Genomic DNA, 18,162 nt, shown 5'->3' on the forward strand with positions numbered 1-18,162 from the left:
ACAAAGAGGAGTCAAAGATGAAACCGAGACTGCGGGCTTCCTGGACCGGCTGGATCGAGATGTTATTGACGGAAATAGAAAAGGAATAGTGAAGGATGGGCTTAGGAGGAAAAACAAGAAGCTCAGTCTTGGACATATTGAGCTTCAGACGCCGATGGTGCATCCAGTGGGAGACAGCTGTTAAACAGGATGACACTTGCTGCTCTAGCTCTGGTGAAAGATTAGGGGTGGAAAGGTACAGCTGGGTATCATCGGCGTAAAGATGGTAGGAGAAACCAAACGAACTGATAAGTTTGCCAAGGGAGAGTGTGTATAGAGAGAACAGAAGGGGACCCAAAACAGAGCCCTGAGGAACTCCAACAGATAAGGGGACAGAAGACGAGGTCTGACCACCCGAGACCACTGAAAAAGATCGATCTGACAAGTAAGATGTGAACCAATCGAGAACAAGGCCCAAGAAACCAAGGTCAGAGAGTACATCTATTAGGAGACAGTGGTCCACGGTGTCAAAGGCCGCTGACAGATCGAGAAGGACAAGGATAGAATAAAGGCCATTCGCCTTGGCCCGCAAAAGATCATTTGAGATCTTAGTAAGGCCCGTCTCTGAATAAAGTGACTCATATATGGTTTGTTTTCTTAAAGAAACAGACTGTACCGGGGAAATTCTGAGAACCATTTATTTCTAAATAGGGGGATGCATAATTTTAAAAATACTATATATGTATGTTTTCATGGCTAAAGGTGTATCATACCGTATATATACCCATGTATAAGTCGAGGACAGGTTTTGGGGGCAAAATAATGGATTTTGATATGATCCATGGATAAGTTAAGGGTCGAACTCAGGGGCAGGTAACAAACGGAGGGAAACACCACTTTGCTCCCTCTTTCTCCCTCTCTGGCCTCTCCCAAGAGTTACAGTCTGGACATGCAAAATGTGGATACAAACCTTCAATTTCCCTCCCTTCCCCACAACTTTCCCCAAAGCTTGCAAAAAGGGGGGTATAGACCTCTGATTTCCCTCCTCTCTCCCCTCCTTCCCTTCTTCACAGCTTTCCCAAGGCTCACAGAGAAGTATTACCTTATTGACCCATATATACATCTACCTAGGATTTTGGAGCCCATTTTCTGGCTTAAATTTTTCGACTTATAGATGAGTATATATGGTACTTCTTTATACACAGCTTGAAAGTAACTTAGACAGGAACTCGTTGCTGAGGGAACCCTGATTTATAGGGCAGGTTTCGTTTGGCTTTACACAAATGTATTGGAATTAATCTAGTCAATTCTAACTAGAGTGAACCCACTGAATCAATGGAACTCAGATGAGAGTTTTTTAAATCAAGTTCTCCTTGTTTCAGTGAGCCACCCTAGTTACCATTAACAACTAACATTCAGGCCTTTGTTGCCCTCCCCTCCCTGAAATTTTGAAAGAACACATACATGAACACTGAATATGAAAATGTACATTGAAAGAGTAGCTTTTCCAAGATCTGGATAACTGAAGTATGACCTAGTTCACATATTGTACTCTAACAAGTTTTTGTACATTCACATATCCCAGATTTAATTGATTTCTTAGCTGCTAGGAAAAGTAAAGATTCACTAGCAGGTGTCAGCTTTTTATTCCAAGTGATATTTCCTACACTTTCAATGGACCAAAAGATTGGGATTGTCCCAAATGAATATGGCCCAAAGTACAATGGAAATATTGTTTTGTTTTATAATCAAACTTGTATAACATTCTACAACAGGGATACTATTTAAACATTAATAAAGATGTATTTACAAGGAATGGAGCATGAAGCAATTTGCCACCATGTCCAGCCAGCCATTAGTGTATGCTCTACCACCCTTGGCTTTCTATCATATGACATCATCCTTCAGGTACTTATCTTTCTTATATAACTCCTTGACACAGCAAGCTATGGAGCACAGAGTCACAATAAAGGAGACACTGGCGGGTTACAGACTGCCCAGAACGGCAGCCGCTGAGGCCCCGATCCGCCGCTTTTCAGGCTGCGGGGAAGTGGCAAAAGGCCCCTTCTCCGCAGCCTGGAAAGGGGTGTCCTTGGGGCTTCAAGCCCCAAGGACACTCCGTGGTGGCGGGGAGGAGGAGAAAGGGGCCGCTTGGTCCCTTTCTCCTTTGGTCCGCTGGGCGCAGCCGTCTGAAGGCTGCGCCCAGCGGACCAAACCAGGAAGGAGCTCCAAAATGGAGCTCCTTCCTGCTCCGTGCTAAGGGCGCACTATGCGCCCTGGTGCGGAGCGAGGACGTCACGTCCGCGCCGCCCCGTATAGAGGCGGTGCAGCCGTGACGCCCTCATGGCGGCGGCCGTGTGGAATGGCCACCGCCATTTTGTGCGTGCAGAGCGCGCACTAGGGTTAGGGGGTGCAGAAGCACCGCCCCTTCCTAACCCTAGTGCGCGCTCCGCATGCACAAAACGGCCCATTTGTAACGGGCAACTGAAAGTTACAGAAGCTGACTATGAACACTCTTACTTTTTTGCTAGAGTTTTTCAATATGAGACGGTTGTTTACTGTCCTGGTGAAGGATGTTAGTCTTGGCTCCTGAAATGTGTTCTTTAAGACCACACTTTATCTATGGCGCAAGGGCGGCAAAATGCTGCCCCTCTTTGTGGCGCAGCTGTGCAGCAGCATCTACATATGCCTGCACATATGCGCACTCAAAAAGGAACCGCTCTAGGCGGCTCCTTTTTTACGCTGTCATAAGGGCTCCGATGCAGCCCTATGACACCGCTTCTGCTGACAGCCGTCTGCACATAGTGCCACAGCTGCACAGCTGTGGCGCCTGCTGTGTGGACAGGTGCATGCACCTGTGACGTCACTAGGGCTGGGCATTTCTGGATGTCCAGCCCTGTAGAGCCCTAATATCACCACAACGTGGCCGTCTGTACTGGGCCACACTTTATCTATGGAGCAGCAACTGAGATTAGTTGTTTTGAATATGCAATAGAACAGAAGACCTAAAATTGAGAAATACTCATGGCTGGAGGAACTAGGGTTGTCGCCCAAAAGGAAAGGGCACAGTAGCTGGAAAAAGTTTGGGGACCACTGAGGTAGAGGGACACTTCTTTAAGAAAAGCTTGACAGCAGTATGTTTGAAACAGTTTTCTGCATTGCTATAATACTATTAATGTTCAATTCCACTGCAGTTCTTAAGACATTACTGTCATGAGCCACAGCTAGATGAACAAATGGAAGTGATCATAAGAGACACCCTACAATGATCAGTATTGCTTGTGCATCTGGTTGGTTATTTGAAAAATTGTTTATTTTCTCTGGAAGAATTTGACCACTATGGTTAATTACCGTATGTTGCAGAACAAATTTGAAATATACAGAATCAACACACTTCTGGGATAACAAATTGCATCCAAAATAAAATTCTTTAGCAGTGTTATAAAGATAATGGGTGGAATCCAACAAGCAGCCAACCAAATCTGCACCAAAATGCCCACCAATCCTTAGAAGAAGATTTGGGAAGGCACAGTTGGTTGTAGGGGTAGAATTATTGCAAACTGTCCCCTCCTTTTATCGTGAGTGAAAGACTTCACCAGCAGATGGAAATTAGTTGGATTATATTCAATGTGCACATGCAAATACATAAAAATGTCATTACCTGTGGAACATGTTCTTTATATTGTATACTCTAAGTTAATATAGTTGCTTCAGATTTTAAATCGTCAAGTTACATTTATTTATTTATTTATTTATTTATAATTTATTTGGCAGCTAAAATTGATTTTTCACAATTTTAGGCTGATTAAAATACTATACAACTTGGATTGAATAATATGCAAAGCAATAGTACAAATTCATTCAATTTCAGAACATCATTAAGATTTTATTTCTACATATATGAGCCACTTCATCTCAGAAAAAAATTATCCAGGCAATCTGCATATTATTCTATAACTCAGCAGGCAAGATCTGATATTTGGTAATGCCTGTACTTGTATCTGGATTATATGAATAAAATGAAAACACTCTGTAGGAACTTGGCAACTTTAGCCTATAGATACACCATAAAGTAGCATCTTTTCAGTATTGACAGTGGTATTTGCTGAGGACTTTGCATCTACGGCCCTATGCAGTTATACTTACCTTTACAGAACTAATTTTCAGCCATCATTCAATTAAAGTTAGTACAATGACTACACATAAAACATACATGAAATAATTAGTGTGGATGGTCCTTAATTTAAAGGATGTTAAACAGCTTGTAGACATCTGGTAGCAAGCTGAAATGGGTCATTCAAAATTTATCTAACTAAATTAAGGGGGAAAAATGTTTCTCCTCCCGGGTCGGCATGTCACAAGATAACTAAACCGACTTCGTAGACTTGTCTGGGAATCCTTAGCTGTCAGTGGTGAATATGCAAAGGGCCAGCAAATTAAATCAACCTGCCAAACTGTCAATTTCAAGCCTCATGACTGCATGAAAATAGCATCACTGGAAGAAATCAAGCATTGCCTTCTTTTGGGTTTCCTGGCATCTATTCAAATACTCATGCAGTTGTGGCTAATTTTGCATGCAAATTTCAGTCAATAAACTCAGAACAAGACCTCCCAAGATATTTCAAAGGGTCTGACAGTCTTTTTTCTGAATACCAAATCGACAGTAGTTGAAATTCAATCTCTATTTGCTAGTGCTTTACATATGCACAGTGTCCCCTCTACAGAGCTAAGTTAATGAGGGCTGTACCTGCTTTCACTCACATCCTCCCAGCCGTCCTTACTGAAGTTCTCAAATATACCGCTCATAACCTTGATGGACTGATTGAGAAGAGACTGGTGATGTTCCACTAAGCTTTTTTTCTTTCCCATTTTCAACTTAACTTTGGCAGTTGTACTCTTACATCTACATTGCTCACAGGTTGTTTCCACTGTGGCCATAGAGCCTATTTTTACTCTGTCCAGTGAACTCTGCAATTGCTTCACTTGACTCAGCAGATCCTCATTTTCTTTTCTCAATGAGTTTGCTTCTGCTACTTGTCTCTTCAGAGAGGTGACCTCTCTCTCTAACTCATATATCATTAGTTGAAGCTTTGCTTTGTCCTCCTTTATTTCTGTGATCTTTTCCAGTAGCATTTCCAGCTCCTTCTCCCTGGACTCAGCTTCATCTCTGTATTGTTTAAGCAAGGCTTTTAGATCACTTTTATCCTTACTTAACCCTTCATTGACTTCTTTCAACCTTCTTGACTCTTTCTCAAACCCCTTTAGCCTTCTTTCCAGGTGCAAAACCTATAGAATATTAGTGAAAAACATATTTCATTTATAACCTTTTAAAAAGCAGTCAATTTGTCCATTATGTCTTAACATCCTATATACCCAGGCAAAACAAAATTAGATTCAGTACAAGGATAAAGGCTATTTAAAGTACCTAACTGAAAAATAATTCCAAGGTAGTGTAGAGGAATACATTTGGAGCTGCAATAATACATCTGTTACACAAAGGGCAGATGGTAAAAGAACTTAAAATCATCGACAAAGTGACACAGAAGTATGATATTAAGCTGTACATTCCGACCATTAATTAAGAATTTAACTATGTTTTATCAATTATTATTGATACTTTAAGCTATTTTTATGTAGATGATTAAAACTCAGTGCAGTTCTAGTGTAAGGATGCTCACAAGTGATTAGAGAAGACTAGAACAATGTTTGGACCAGTTAAACATCAGAGATTTGTTTCTGACACACAGGGCTGACAGTAGATGACAGTCATGAATTCTGCTTGCATATTGTTGGAATCAATAAACCCCACACGTTTCACCATCAAATAGTCACTAGAGCATATGTTTGAAGGGAAATGAGGACTCACACATTGTTGCCCTAAGAGCAATTTCTTCTTTAGATGAAAAACAATCAGTTTTGACTGTGAGAAAGAACCCATACTTTTACCAAAAATATTTATTTGCACTCTCAGGTCCTCTGGAAAGAACCTGCTACAACCTAAGAAGACTAGGTTGACTGCTGTTTCCCAGAGAACCTTTTCATCAGCCGCTCCAAAACTGTGGAATGACTTGTTGGAGGAGACCCGTCAGATTACCACCCTTGATGCCTTCAGGAAGGCAGTCAAGACGGATCTCTTCTGGCAGGCCTCCCCTGACTGACTGGCCTCCCAAAATAAAAGACCACCCCGTCTGCTCATAGCTATTTTTATCATCTGCCTATTTCTTAACAATTTTAACTAAAAAAATTTAACTTGAACTTGTAATCTGATTGAGGGTTTTTTTTTTTTTTTTTTTTTTTTTTGAATTTGTAATTAAGTGTTATACTTTATGTTGGTGATGGGGATTGTGAAATGTTATGATTTATTGTATTATGTATTTTATTATCTTTTATTGTAACCCACCTCAGTCCTCAGGGAGAGGCAGGCTAAAAATAATAATAATGAAAATAATTGTTGTTTAATAAAATTGTGGCCTTTATTCTTCCAAATTTTGTTGTCTGTGGTCTTTCCGCAATGACTCCCATACATGGCAACAAGAAATTATGTGAATATTCTTTATATCCTGAAAACCAATTTTGGTTTTCACTAAAATAAGGATTTAAACTGAATTTGCCATGGTAAATCGAGCATGTTATGTTGACCATTTGTCAGCCCTGGGGACCCCCCAAAAAGAGGTACTGTGTCCAACCCTAATCAGAATGCTTCCATCAAATATGTGTTGAAAGCTCTTAGCTAGTTACTTCCCATCAAAATCCACCCTCCTACTTGTGGAAGACAATGAATAATACATATATATTTATAGTTAGTAACAACAACAAAGAGTCTTGTGCCACCTTAAAGAACTAACATGTTTTATTTGGCATAAATTTCACAGATTCCAGAAATGTTATGCCGAATAAAACATATTAGTCTTAACAGTCCACACAATGTTTTCTTGTTTAGTGGAAATAGATTAATATGGCAATCTTGCACACCCTTCCAAAACACTGTGGTTAGGCTTTTATGTGCTAGTGCTAAGTTTTTTTTCTGACATTCATTTACTGAAAATTAGCTTGCATCATAAGCCTCTAGGAAAGATGCTTGATGCCTTTTAGTTTAACAAAATAGATTCTTCTTTATTTAGTGGAGGGCTAAATCATTTACAGTAGTTGAAAGGATACAATGAATGTCTTCAAGGTTTATACCCTATGGTCTCACAATAACACCTTACATCCACAGAGATAGAAATTAGAGTGTACCTGGCAAACAAAATTACTCTGAAACACAGATGATAGGTGTGACATCCTCTACTGTATTGCTCAAATTATTTTAATTACTCACTCTACCTTAAGATAAATGAATGTGAGCATTTCCTGTTCTGTGCTATTACTTTAACATGATGTTTGTCATTCAGTAATAACGAGATGACAGCCTTCATTACCTGACCATATGGCAAGTGTTAGAAGTATATGCAATCACATCATCTGCTCTAAATTACTGTACTTCCTACAAGCTAATTCACAAATGTAAGATAAATGGACACCGCTATACTGCTATTAAGTCACACAAGGTCTTGCTTACTTAGTTTAAGCATACTTCTAAAAGTTCCATTTCAGTTACTCAAAAAACAGTTGGGATGGTAAAGAAGGTAGTGTCTTTTCAAAGACATTTTTGTTTTGAGAAAAAGAAGAAAAACATATGTTAGAACACAGCCATACACAGCTGTTAACACACAGAACTATTGCCACAAAATAGAAAAATGAATTCTAGAGAGAGAAAGTTGTGGTGGGGCAGGAAGGACTAGAAATATTTTCCCAATTCTTTTCCTGGACATTCACCTTCCAAAGAGCTGAACCAAATACTGTACATCTTTAACAGTACAGTACAGCATTCCCAAACCCATATGGCACACTTTATACTTATAATGAAAAACATTTTAGAGTGTATAAGAAGAATGACACAACTTTGGGGATGTCCCACTCTGATTGTTTGTTTGCTTATTTGTTTTTGCATGTCACTGGTCTGGGTGAAAGTAAGCATAAAGCAGTAACTCATGCAAAGACTTTATTTCAACAACAGGAATGGTTTCATAATTGTCTCTCCAAACATGGGCGCCTATAGGAGGTGTAGTTTTTAATGTGTTATGTCTTATAAACCGGAGGCCCACAGAAAAATAAATAAAGCTATAAAAATTCAATATATGTTTCCATTTACATTGAGAGCATTTTAAGATTTTCTCAGTTCCTCATTCAGTCTCTTTAAACACATTTTAAAATTTTCTTTCAACCCACAAGATATATATATATATATATATATATTCTATGAACATTGATTTCTGACACAATTTTGGCAGGTAGGGTTATGTTGAATTATGAGAGATAATTAAAAAAAGAACACATGGCTTACATTCATCAGTTCTGTCTTTTAACATATGATCCCTTACACTGAAATTGAGATTTAACTTGCTGGGCTCAATATCTTACAGATTAGGGTACCTTCTCTAATGTCTGTACTGATATTTCTTTCACATTCTTCTTTGGAGTACTGTTCTTGACCCCATCCTCTTCACCAAGTCTAAAGAGGAGCTCTGGAAATAGGAATAAATAATACATTGTGACATGCAATATTGTAGTAAAATAATACTAATGCATTTTAAGGAAATGGGTTCATTAGTTTTCCAGTTATGAAAAAATGTGGTCTATGTTCTTCTCAAGCCATTTGGTCAGTCTCAATGACCCCTTTTTAAAGTCTTATCTTATATAATTATTACTCCTTGTAGCATCACCATGTCCCCCCCCCCCCCCCCCACAAGCTTTTCAAAGGTACAATAGATCTGCAGGTTAAAGATGCTACACTTTTATTCCCATCTTCATTCTTTTATAGACTATTCCCTCTGTGCCATAAAAGTCAAATTCATCGTCTTTTTATCTACACAGTCACTAACAGTTTTGTTCCCTGGGTCTTATCCCCTGCCAGGAGGATCAGAGTGATTGTTGAACAAAGCAAACAGAAACAGAATTAGGGTGGACAGAACTTTAAACTCCCTTTTTTGTAAGGTGAAAGATCAGGTGCTTTACTGAATAAGTCACACATGTCATTTTACTGAAATGTTGGAGATTCATAGCAATTAAACTCCAACAATCAACCAATGACCTATGATCCTATATACCCCTCTGAGAAGCAACAACACACTTGATAGTACAGTATCCATATATTGCTCCTCCTTCCCACTCTAGCCTCAAACCTGCCTGCCTTACTGGATTTTGTAATGTACTATCTACTGTTTACAAAAATAATATAGTTTCAAACATGCTCTCTATGGAATAGAAACCACTTGATACCACAACTATTGTTCTATTTTTGTGGAGCAACTCCAACACTTTTTATTGCATTCCTTTTATATGCTTTGTGAATACACATGCTGAATACTGCTGAGAATACATGGGGAGTCACATGAGTAATGAGGATCCGCACTGCAATGACAGCAACATCTAATGATAACTTGCATGTCTGAATTGGCAATCTCAGATATACTGGACAACCCCTTTAGATCCCCTTGCATTCCAAAAAATGCAATGCTGCTATATTTTTTTAAGTGGTTAGTTCACACATGTGCATCAACTCAAGCGTAAAAGAAACAAGTGTTTTTGTACACACGCATGCATATATGTTAAGCAGACTATAGCTCTGAACCAAAATACACTCAAAGATGTAAAATGATAAATAAAAGTAATGAATTGCACTCAAACTGCTCAAATGTGGTCAATGTATATTTTAATGTAAACAAATCATTACTTTTCATAGAATAATATCTGTCATATCAATTTGTTTTTGAAGCATCATTCAAAATTATAAATGGACACAGTAGGTCAGTCATAAACTTTCAATTCACAAACAAAGCAGAAGTAGAAGAAAAGCATTCAACTCTCTGTAGATTAACAATCCTCTTGGCATAAATAGTGACTAACAAGTTTGTTAGAGTGAATTAGACCTTTCTTTTGTCTTTGGAACATGTCATGGCCAATTAAAACTTCTGTATTCATGAAATAAATAGAGCACTACTCTAAAGATAATAGAAGCTGCAAAAAGTAAAACTGTGCAACTGGGGAATATGTACCTTTACCTTGATATTAATCTATTAACTCCCATGTTGGTTCCAAGCGTAGTCCCTTAGCACAGTGGTACTGCATATATTTTCTACTTCCTTTAAGTAACATGCAATGGTAATACATGGATGCTTTTCATCTTTTTCTAAATATTCACTCATTTGAATGTCAACTGTAGCTTTTATATCAACATTTACTTTTGTGGAATTTTTTTTTAGTTTTTCATAAAATGATCAAAGCACTCAATGTTAGACTTACAACATGATTAGATATATGAATTACAACCACGTTATCTAAGACATAGTGTTCCTTATACACACTGAAAACAATCAAAAGTGATTTAAATAGCTTCACAATATTTATTTATTTTATTTAAAGTAGTCCTGTATCACCTCCCAGCCCACAATACAGTATATTAAAAGCTCAGAATGCACCACATAAAAAACAGAAATGCATCTGTTAAATCATTCATTGCTACAAAGCAAAATTGGTTTATTCTAAAAAGTTTCAAATTGTACAGTACTGTAAAAAGGGAACCACTAAGAGATCAATGAGGGAAAATGGCTCTGGCCTGAATCCTACTGTCTCAGCTAAAGCCAACTCACTGAATGAATGGAATTTGTTTAAGCTGTGACTCACCACTAAAAAACTGGTCCAATGGGTCTTTGTTACTGTGTGCCTTCAAGTTGTTTCTAACTAATGGTCACCCAAAAGTAAATCTATCACAGGGTTTTCTTGGCAAGGTATGTTCAGATGGGTTTGCCTTTGCCTTCCCCTGAATTTGAGAGATTGTGACTTGCCCAAGGTCACCCAGGAGGTTTCCATGGCTGAGTGAGGATTCAAACCCTGGTTTCCCAGTGTCCTATTCCAGTGCTCAAACCACTACATCATTTTGCTTCTACCAATAGGCTTTACAATGTAATAGTATCATAGGCCTGTTACAGACAGCCAAAATAAAGCTGCTTCGAGTCACAGTGGAGGTATGGTGTTTCAATGATGCATACGTCCTAAGAGTCCAGAAGCCACACCAAAGCCACACTCCAGTCCTTAGGGCTGGAGCGTGGCTTTGGTGCAACTTCTGGACTCTTAGGATGCATGCATCATTGAAACACCATACCTCCACTGTGACTCGAAGCAGTTTTATTTTGGCTGTCTGTAACAGGCCATAAAGACTAAGGTTAGAAGAAGGCAAGGGCAAGCCATCTCTAGACAAATGTTATCAAGAAAACACTGTGATAGGTTCACCTTAGGACTGCTGTAAGTCAGAAACGACTTGAAGATACAAAACAACAAAGACTAAAGGCATGGTTCTTTTTGAAGGCAGAAGAGTAGAAAGCTGTGGTGATATTATTAACAGGAATCACAGGGACAAGAAAGAAAATGGCCTGGTGCCAATACAGGCAATTTGCCTAGTACTTCTTGGCACATCTTGTGGGCAATCGGTGACTATTCTTACATTAGGGGTGGTGAAACAGTACCTTGACACCAGTCAGCTTTTAAGCCACAGTGTTATGCCACTAGGGACAGGTTGGATATCTCCTTATGCAAGCTTCTAAAAAGTAACATTGCCATAACCAGGAGTTATGCCAGCAGAGTGCCCCAAGAGGATTCTGGTCTAACAGATTTTATCTGGCATAAGTTTTTGTGGGCAGCAACATGTTTCATCTGGTGCATTCAGCTAGTCTCTGCTTGAAAAATTAACTTTTAAAAAGTAATCAGTTATCATCAAAATTCCAAGTGGTGGGTGTGCCCATTAATTACTGTCATCATTACAATTTTGAGAAGTAATCCTTTACTTGGACGTTTTTCAAAAGTAATTATTTTTTCAGTTACTTTTATTTATTCAGTTACTTTTTAAAGAAATCTGGAAACTACAGTCAGTGGTATAAAACACCTAAACAGCCTAAGGCATCGTTAAAAGTACAATACACATGCATGTGGATATATTTTTTAAAAATACATCCATGGGTTTAGTAGAGAATGCTAACATAGTTCAAGTCAAGTTCAACTTTATTACTGCCATAGACCAGCACAGTTAACATAACATAACAGTATACTTCAACCTGTTTGTTCAGACCCATTGCTCCACAACAGTAAAGAACCGCTCAGAAATATATTTTTTAAAAAAGTGAAAAAGTACAACAGCATACTACTTTAAAGATTCAGGCCTGTTTTGCTCAAAGTCATGTCCTTTATACTCACAACATTATTGCATGAACTGCACAGGCATTCTACTATGGCATTTGAAGTACTGCCCTTATTGGATTGCTGAAGCACACAATAACACGTGCAATTATGATACTTGGAACACCTCAGATACATCATGACTCATCGGCAGTGAACACTACTGACTTTCCATCCCTGTTCATCTTTCAAATGGTCTTCTCACACTTCCTCTGAAGACCCATTACTGTCTTCACCAATTTTACCCTTTATTTGAGCCTTGAACAAAGTTTCCATCAAGTGATTCTGAAAGGTGTCATTTACCCCCCACTCTACTCTCAGTCTCTAAACATGTGCAGATGGGCTTCTATTTTTTTACTTGGTGGTGCAGTGGTTAAATGTTGGTATTGCAGCTAATACGTTGTGAGTTCAATCCTTCAAGGCTCCAGGCTGACTCAGCCATCCATCCTTCTGTAGATCGGTAAAGTAAGTACCCAGCTTGCTGGCGGCAATTGGCTAACACACTGTAAACTGCTTAGAGAGTGCTTACCACAATAAAGTGGTATAGAAATCTGAGTGCTATTGCTAATGCTATAATAAAACTACTTTCTCTTTAAAAGTCAGAAAACAATGCAATCCTCCATATGTCTACTCAGACGTATATCCCATTCAATTGGACGGGGCTTTTTCCTGGGTAAGTGGATACAGGATGGATTGCAGCCTGAAAAATAGTGTTTCTGAGAGATCTTTATGCCGTCTCACACACACTTTAACCTCCTTCTCACCAACTCTAATGCCGGCAAATTCAGAACAGGTTTACCTGCACTGAGGGCAAAGGAAAGGGGAGCCTTTAAATTCCTTTATTTGACAGGCATAGCAGAAGCCTCTCTTTTTACTGCTGTTATTGGTAGAAATTATTTGATCAGTTATAACACATTACTTTCAAACTCAAGGAGCACAGGTCAGCAGCTTATCCTTAGGATCATCCTAGCAATTCTAACATTGTACTAAACCATACTTAGACGCGGTACAGACCTCCCAAAAAGAGAGGCCTGCCGGGACCTGTTTTTCCTCCGCAGGGAAGCCGCAGCCACCAAATTGTGCAGTTTCCCTACAGAAGAAAAAGAACCCAAGAAAAGCGGGTTCTTTTTACCCTGCACCAGCGCCGTGCAGCACTTATGTAACAATGGCTGTGGCCATGTATACAGGGCGCCACCATTGTGACACCCTCATCACGTGTGAAGGTTGCGGGCCGTGTGGGCGCTCCACCCTCAGGAAACCCTAGCACATGACGAGCGCATCACAAAAAGCCTTAGTTCACACACACACACCTTTTTTTAAAAAAATTGTTTGAATTTGAGAGAAACTCTCCTTTGGAATGATTTCTGAATTAACACACCATAGTTATGATGATTACTCTGCCACCATCAAGTGAACCATAAAAATCAGGATTAATACAAGAAGATGAATGATGAAAGGACAGATGAGCAGAAGAAAAGAAAAACATGCAAGCAGATCTAAAATGTCTGTTTGAGATCTATATAAACTATAGGCAGCACAAAGCATGGTTTGATATGATGGCTGAAATGACCCTACCTTCTCTTTCTTGTTGCAGGCACATATTCAGTTCTTGTATTGTAGCTTTATCCCTAGATACATGTACTTTCAACTGATCCAATTCCTCTTCTAAATTCAATCTAGAAAGACATACAAAGAACTGAGAATGTAGAAACAAAAATAGTCAGTGAGGCATAAGATACAAAAACATACCATGAAGAAAAACCATAACAATGGTTGAATACTTATTTGAATGGCTGCAATATGGCTGACATAAGCAAACTTTCTCCCCTGATACCTACAACAGTCTGCCCAAAATGTTACACAAATTATCAAACAATACTACTGAATAAGGTGGTTTATGAGCTATGGAGGAAGAGAGGAATTGTGGAAGCACCTTTTGTGAATCATGGAATGTGCCTCTACCTAATTAATACATTTCCCTTTCTGCTAAACCTTCCCTTCATGAAGCTCACCTGTCATGATTCTATGGCGGGTTACAGACCGTCAAAAATACATAGTGACTACGTATTAGGGTTAGGAAGGTGCGGTGCTTCCGCACCCCCCTAACCCTAATACGTAGTCACTACGTATTTTTTGGCGACGGCCGTTCCAGACGGCCGCCGCCATGTTTACGTCTTGGACACATAGCGTCCAGACGTGTCGCGGCACCTATGATGCCGCGAGTGTGCCAGCAGCGCCTCACGGAGTCATAGCTGCGCCGCGGAAAGAAGCTCCATTTTGGAGCTTCTTTTTTGCTCCGTAACGGAGCTGCGCGGTTTGGCTGCAGCGGCTCCCTTACGGAGCAAACAGCGGCAGCGGCAGATCGCCGCAAAGCGGCGGTTTATAACCCGCCTATCTCTCAGTAGATTCCCCTGACTTTATGTAAAGAATTTACAGGGGGTTGAAGGTGTTGTGTGAGAAGGGTGCAAGGCAGTCCACTTCTACAGCACTGAGGGAGGCATGTGAATCTGGAATTAGCCAATTCGTCTCTTCATTCTTTTATACTGAGTTTAGAAAACACATATTACTATCTATATTGACTTTAGGACTTATATGTCTATAACACAGTGTGATAACTGTCATAAAACCATTTAATTGCTGTATAAATTACTGTATTTAAAAACTGAAAAGATTGTCATGATTTTGTTGTTGTTGTTTATTCCCCTCTTCCCTTCCCACAATTTCCCTGTTTCTCTTTCAGATAGATAAATACAATATTTGTTTTTGTTGCTGTGTGCCTTCAAGTCGTTCCCGACTTGTGGCGACCCTATCAGGCAGTTTTCTTGGCAAGATTTGTTCAGAGGTTTGCAACTGCCTTCCCCTGGGACTGAGAGAGTATGACTTGCTCAAGATGACCCAGTGGTTTTATGGCTGAGTGGGGAATTGAACTCTGGTCTCCTGAATCATAGTCCAACACTCAGACCATTATGCTCCATTATAAATCACATTTCCAAATATGAATATGTACCTGCTATTTGACAGTATAGTTCTGTTCATGCATATGTGTATGCAGACACTTCCACTATAATTACTCGGTTATTTAACTATAAAAAGAAAATTGAGTTGCTTCTCCATTTTTACCAATAAATTATATTTTCACAGAGATATACACTTTCCCACTCATATTCAAAGTGGTTTATCAACTTGTATACTTCCTAGAACTGGAGAACCTAAAGATGGTAGTGCACACACTGGTAACCTCAAGGCTGGACTTTTGCAATGTGCTGTACATTGGGCTGCCTCTGTACCAAGTTCAGAAACTTCAATCAGTTCAAACATGGCAGCCAGATTGGTTACTGGGACATCCAGGAGAGATCATATCACACCAATATTAAAATCACTCCATTGACTGCCAATTAGTTTCTGGGCAAGGTACAAAGTATTGGCTATAAAGTCCTATATGGTTTGGGTCTAGGTTACCTACAGGCTCACCTTCTCCCATATTATCTACCCATACAATCAGGTCCTCTGGTGGATGGTTACTCCTGACAGCCAGGGCTAGGTTGGTGACTGTCAGTCAGAGGACATTTTCTGCAGCTGCCCCTAGACTGTGGAACAACCTGCCAGAAGAGATGAGAAAGCTGAATATGCTATCTTAATTTAAAACAGCATTGAAGACTAATCTCTTCCAGCAGGCCTATCCAGATGATTTTTAAAACTGTAAATTGTTAACAATTTTAAATGTAGAATGTTTTAATACATATGTCTCTTGTTTGTTCTTTTAATTTGATGTATGTTTTAACTGAAGTTGTGTTTTAAGTGTTGGCCTGTTGTTGTTCCCCACCTTGATGCATGATGATGATGATGATGATGATGATGATGATGTAACTGGCTTATTTAAAGATCAGGTTATGTAATTTTGCTTTTTATAAATGAGATTCATTGTAGATAAAAAAATTCACATTAAAATATTTTCCTAAAACCCCTCACAACATCATTTCTATACAGACATGATGCCAACTAGTGGCAGGCCTATGTTGAGTTTGCCCTACTTCTTTCCCTTAATAAGTAGCTATCTTCACAATGGGCTCATTCAGATAGAAGGTCTGCTGGGACTAAGCATCGTCTCTCTCCCTCAGACACTCTAATTCCCTCCCTGACTTCTCATTTTGGTATTGCATTTAAATCAGCAAGCTGTACTGATGCCTGATTTATTAGAAACACTCTATTGTGTCCTTTTCTGTATAGAGTTGCGGTTTACAATGACAAGTTAGTTGCTACATCCACTCCCAGTCTAGGGTTCAATGGTCTTTCTTCTGGTGTTAGCATTTAAAATGTATTGCAATGTACAGTGGATCCTGCGTATCTGCTGATTCCAGGACTTCTTGTGGATACTAAAATCCATGGATGTTCAAACCCATTAATTGCAGTGGATAAATGTAAAATATTGTCCCTTATATAAAATGACAAAATCAAGGTTTGCTTTATGCCATTTATATATTTTAAAAATATTTTCAAGCTGTGGATGCTTGAATCTGTGGATACAGAGGGCCAACTGTATTGACATTACTTCCCCCTTATATTCCAGTCATTTCCATTATATCATTTTCCAGCCAATATATACCTTCCAAAAGCCTTCTTAATTACAATACAGGAAATTGAAGAAAACTAGATTTGAATCAAAATATTAATAAGTAGAAAACAGAATAACTGTCTTAATGAAGATGTTGTAGGTGATAATGATGACAGATTAGCCAATTATCATGACCTTAGGCAAGGTAGCTGAATACAAGCAATATCCAGGGGCATTTATGTCAAATCTTATATGCAAGGAACTTCCAAAATATAAGTCCCCAATAGCATACAGAATTAAATCACTCCACATAAACAAACCTCCTGATCTTTCACATTGCAACTTGTTTAAAAAATATACCTTCAGCAATTCTACATAACTTAGCTTCAGGTAATAATTCTAAGGGTCACCACCCACTATATTTATTAAGATAGGTGACTGCAGCAAATATGTCTTTGCATGATACTGATCACACATTTTATCATAGAGCTAGTGAACTGTTATCCCTAGGTTTTGGTGAGGTCAGATTGATTCCCCCCCTTTACTATTTATTTCCCCCCCCCCCCTTTACTTTTTGTGCTACGCATCCCTAGGGTTAGAAACAAACAACTGGTGGACTGCTCTGTCTAAATCAAAGCCTCATTTCAATTTTCCTTCAGTTAATTTTCATAAAACTGCTGCGAATGTTGACCTTTATTTTTTATATAAATGTCCTGTGAATTCTACTGTCATAAATTAACACTGAAAAGCTCAATATGTTTGCTCCACCAGTACTTCTCCAAAGTATTTTTAAGGTTTTAAGTTCTGAAATACCGTATCTACTTGTGTACAAGTTGATCTCATGTATATGTTGAGGGAAGGTTTCGGGGTAAAAATCATAGCTTTTGATATGACCCATGGATAAATCGAGGATAAAACTTAGGGGGCTATAACAAAGGAAGGAAAGGGGAAAACACCACTTTTGTCCCTCCTTCTCCTTCTCCGGACCTCTCCTGACTATCTAACACTACTTCTGAGGTGCTAGAGGAGAGGTTTTAACATCATATTGAGAAGGGATGAAAGTGGAGCTAAAAGGTGTGTTTCTGTTACAGAAAAAGGCTTTCAAATTGGATCAGGAAGGGAAACAAAAGGAGCTAAAAGGAGTCTTTCTTTATTGGGAAGAGAACGCTTTCAAATAGGATTGGGAAAGGAAAGAAGTGGGGCTAAAAGGGGTGTTTCTTTGATGGGAAGGTAATCGGATCGGGAAGGGAAAGAAGCGGAGCTAAAAGGGTGTTTCTTTGAAGGGAAGAGGAGGTGTTCAAATCAGATCAGGAAGGAAAGAAGTGGAGCTAAATGGGGCATTTCTTTGAAGGGAAGAGAAAGCT

At 39.0% G+C, this 18,162-nt stretch overlaps 1 protein-coding gene across 3 annotated transcripts in view; it reads right to left on the reverse strand.

Annotated features, from left to right (window-relative positions):
• CNTLN (centlein) overlaps nucleotides 1-18,162 on the reverse strand; it is a 239,593-nt gene that overhangs the window by 87,255 nt on the left and 134,176 nt on the right. For all 3 annotated transcript variants that reach the window (XM_042455496.1, XM_042455497.1, XM_042455498.1), the window contains 3 exons: nucleotides 13,822-13,922; nucleotides 8,452-8,543; nucleotides 4,727-5,265 (listed from right to left, as the gene is read on the reverse strand). In XM_042455496.1, the coding sequence (XP_042311430.1) occupies nucleotides 4,727-5,265; nucleotides 8,452-8,543; nucleotides 13,822-13,922 (732 nt within the window). The remainder of the gene's footprint in view (nucleotides 1-4,726; nucleotides 5,266-8,451; nucleotides 8,544-13,821; nucleotides 13,923-18,162) is intronic.

This window comes from Sceloporus undulatus, chromosome 2, assembly GCF_019175285.1.
Source record: "Sceloporus undulatus isolate JIND9_A2432 ecotype Alabama chromosome 2, SceUnd_v1.1, whole genome shotgun sequence".
NCBI classification, from domain to species: domain Eukaryota; kingdom Metazoa; phylum Chordata; class Lepidosauria; order Squamata; family Phrynosomatidae; genus Sceloporus; species Sceloporus undulatus.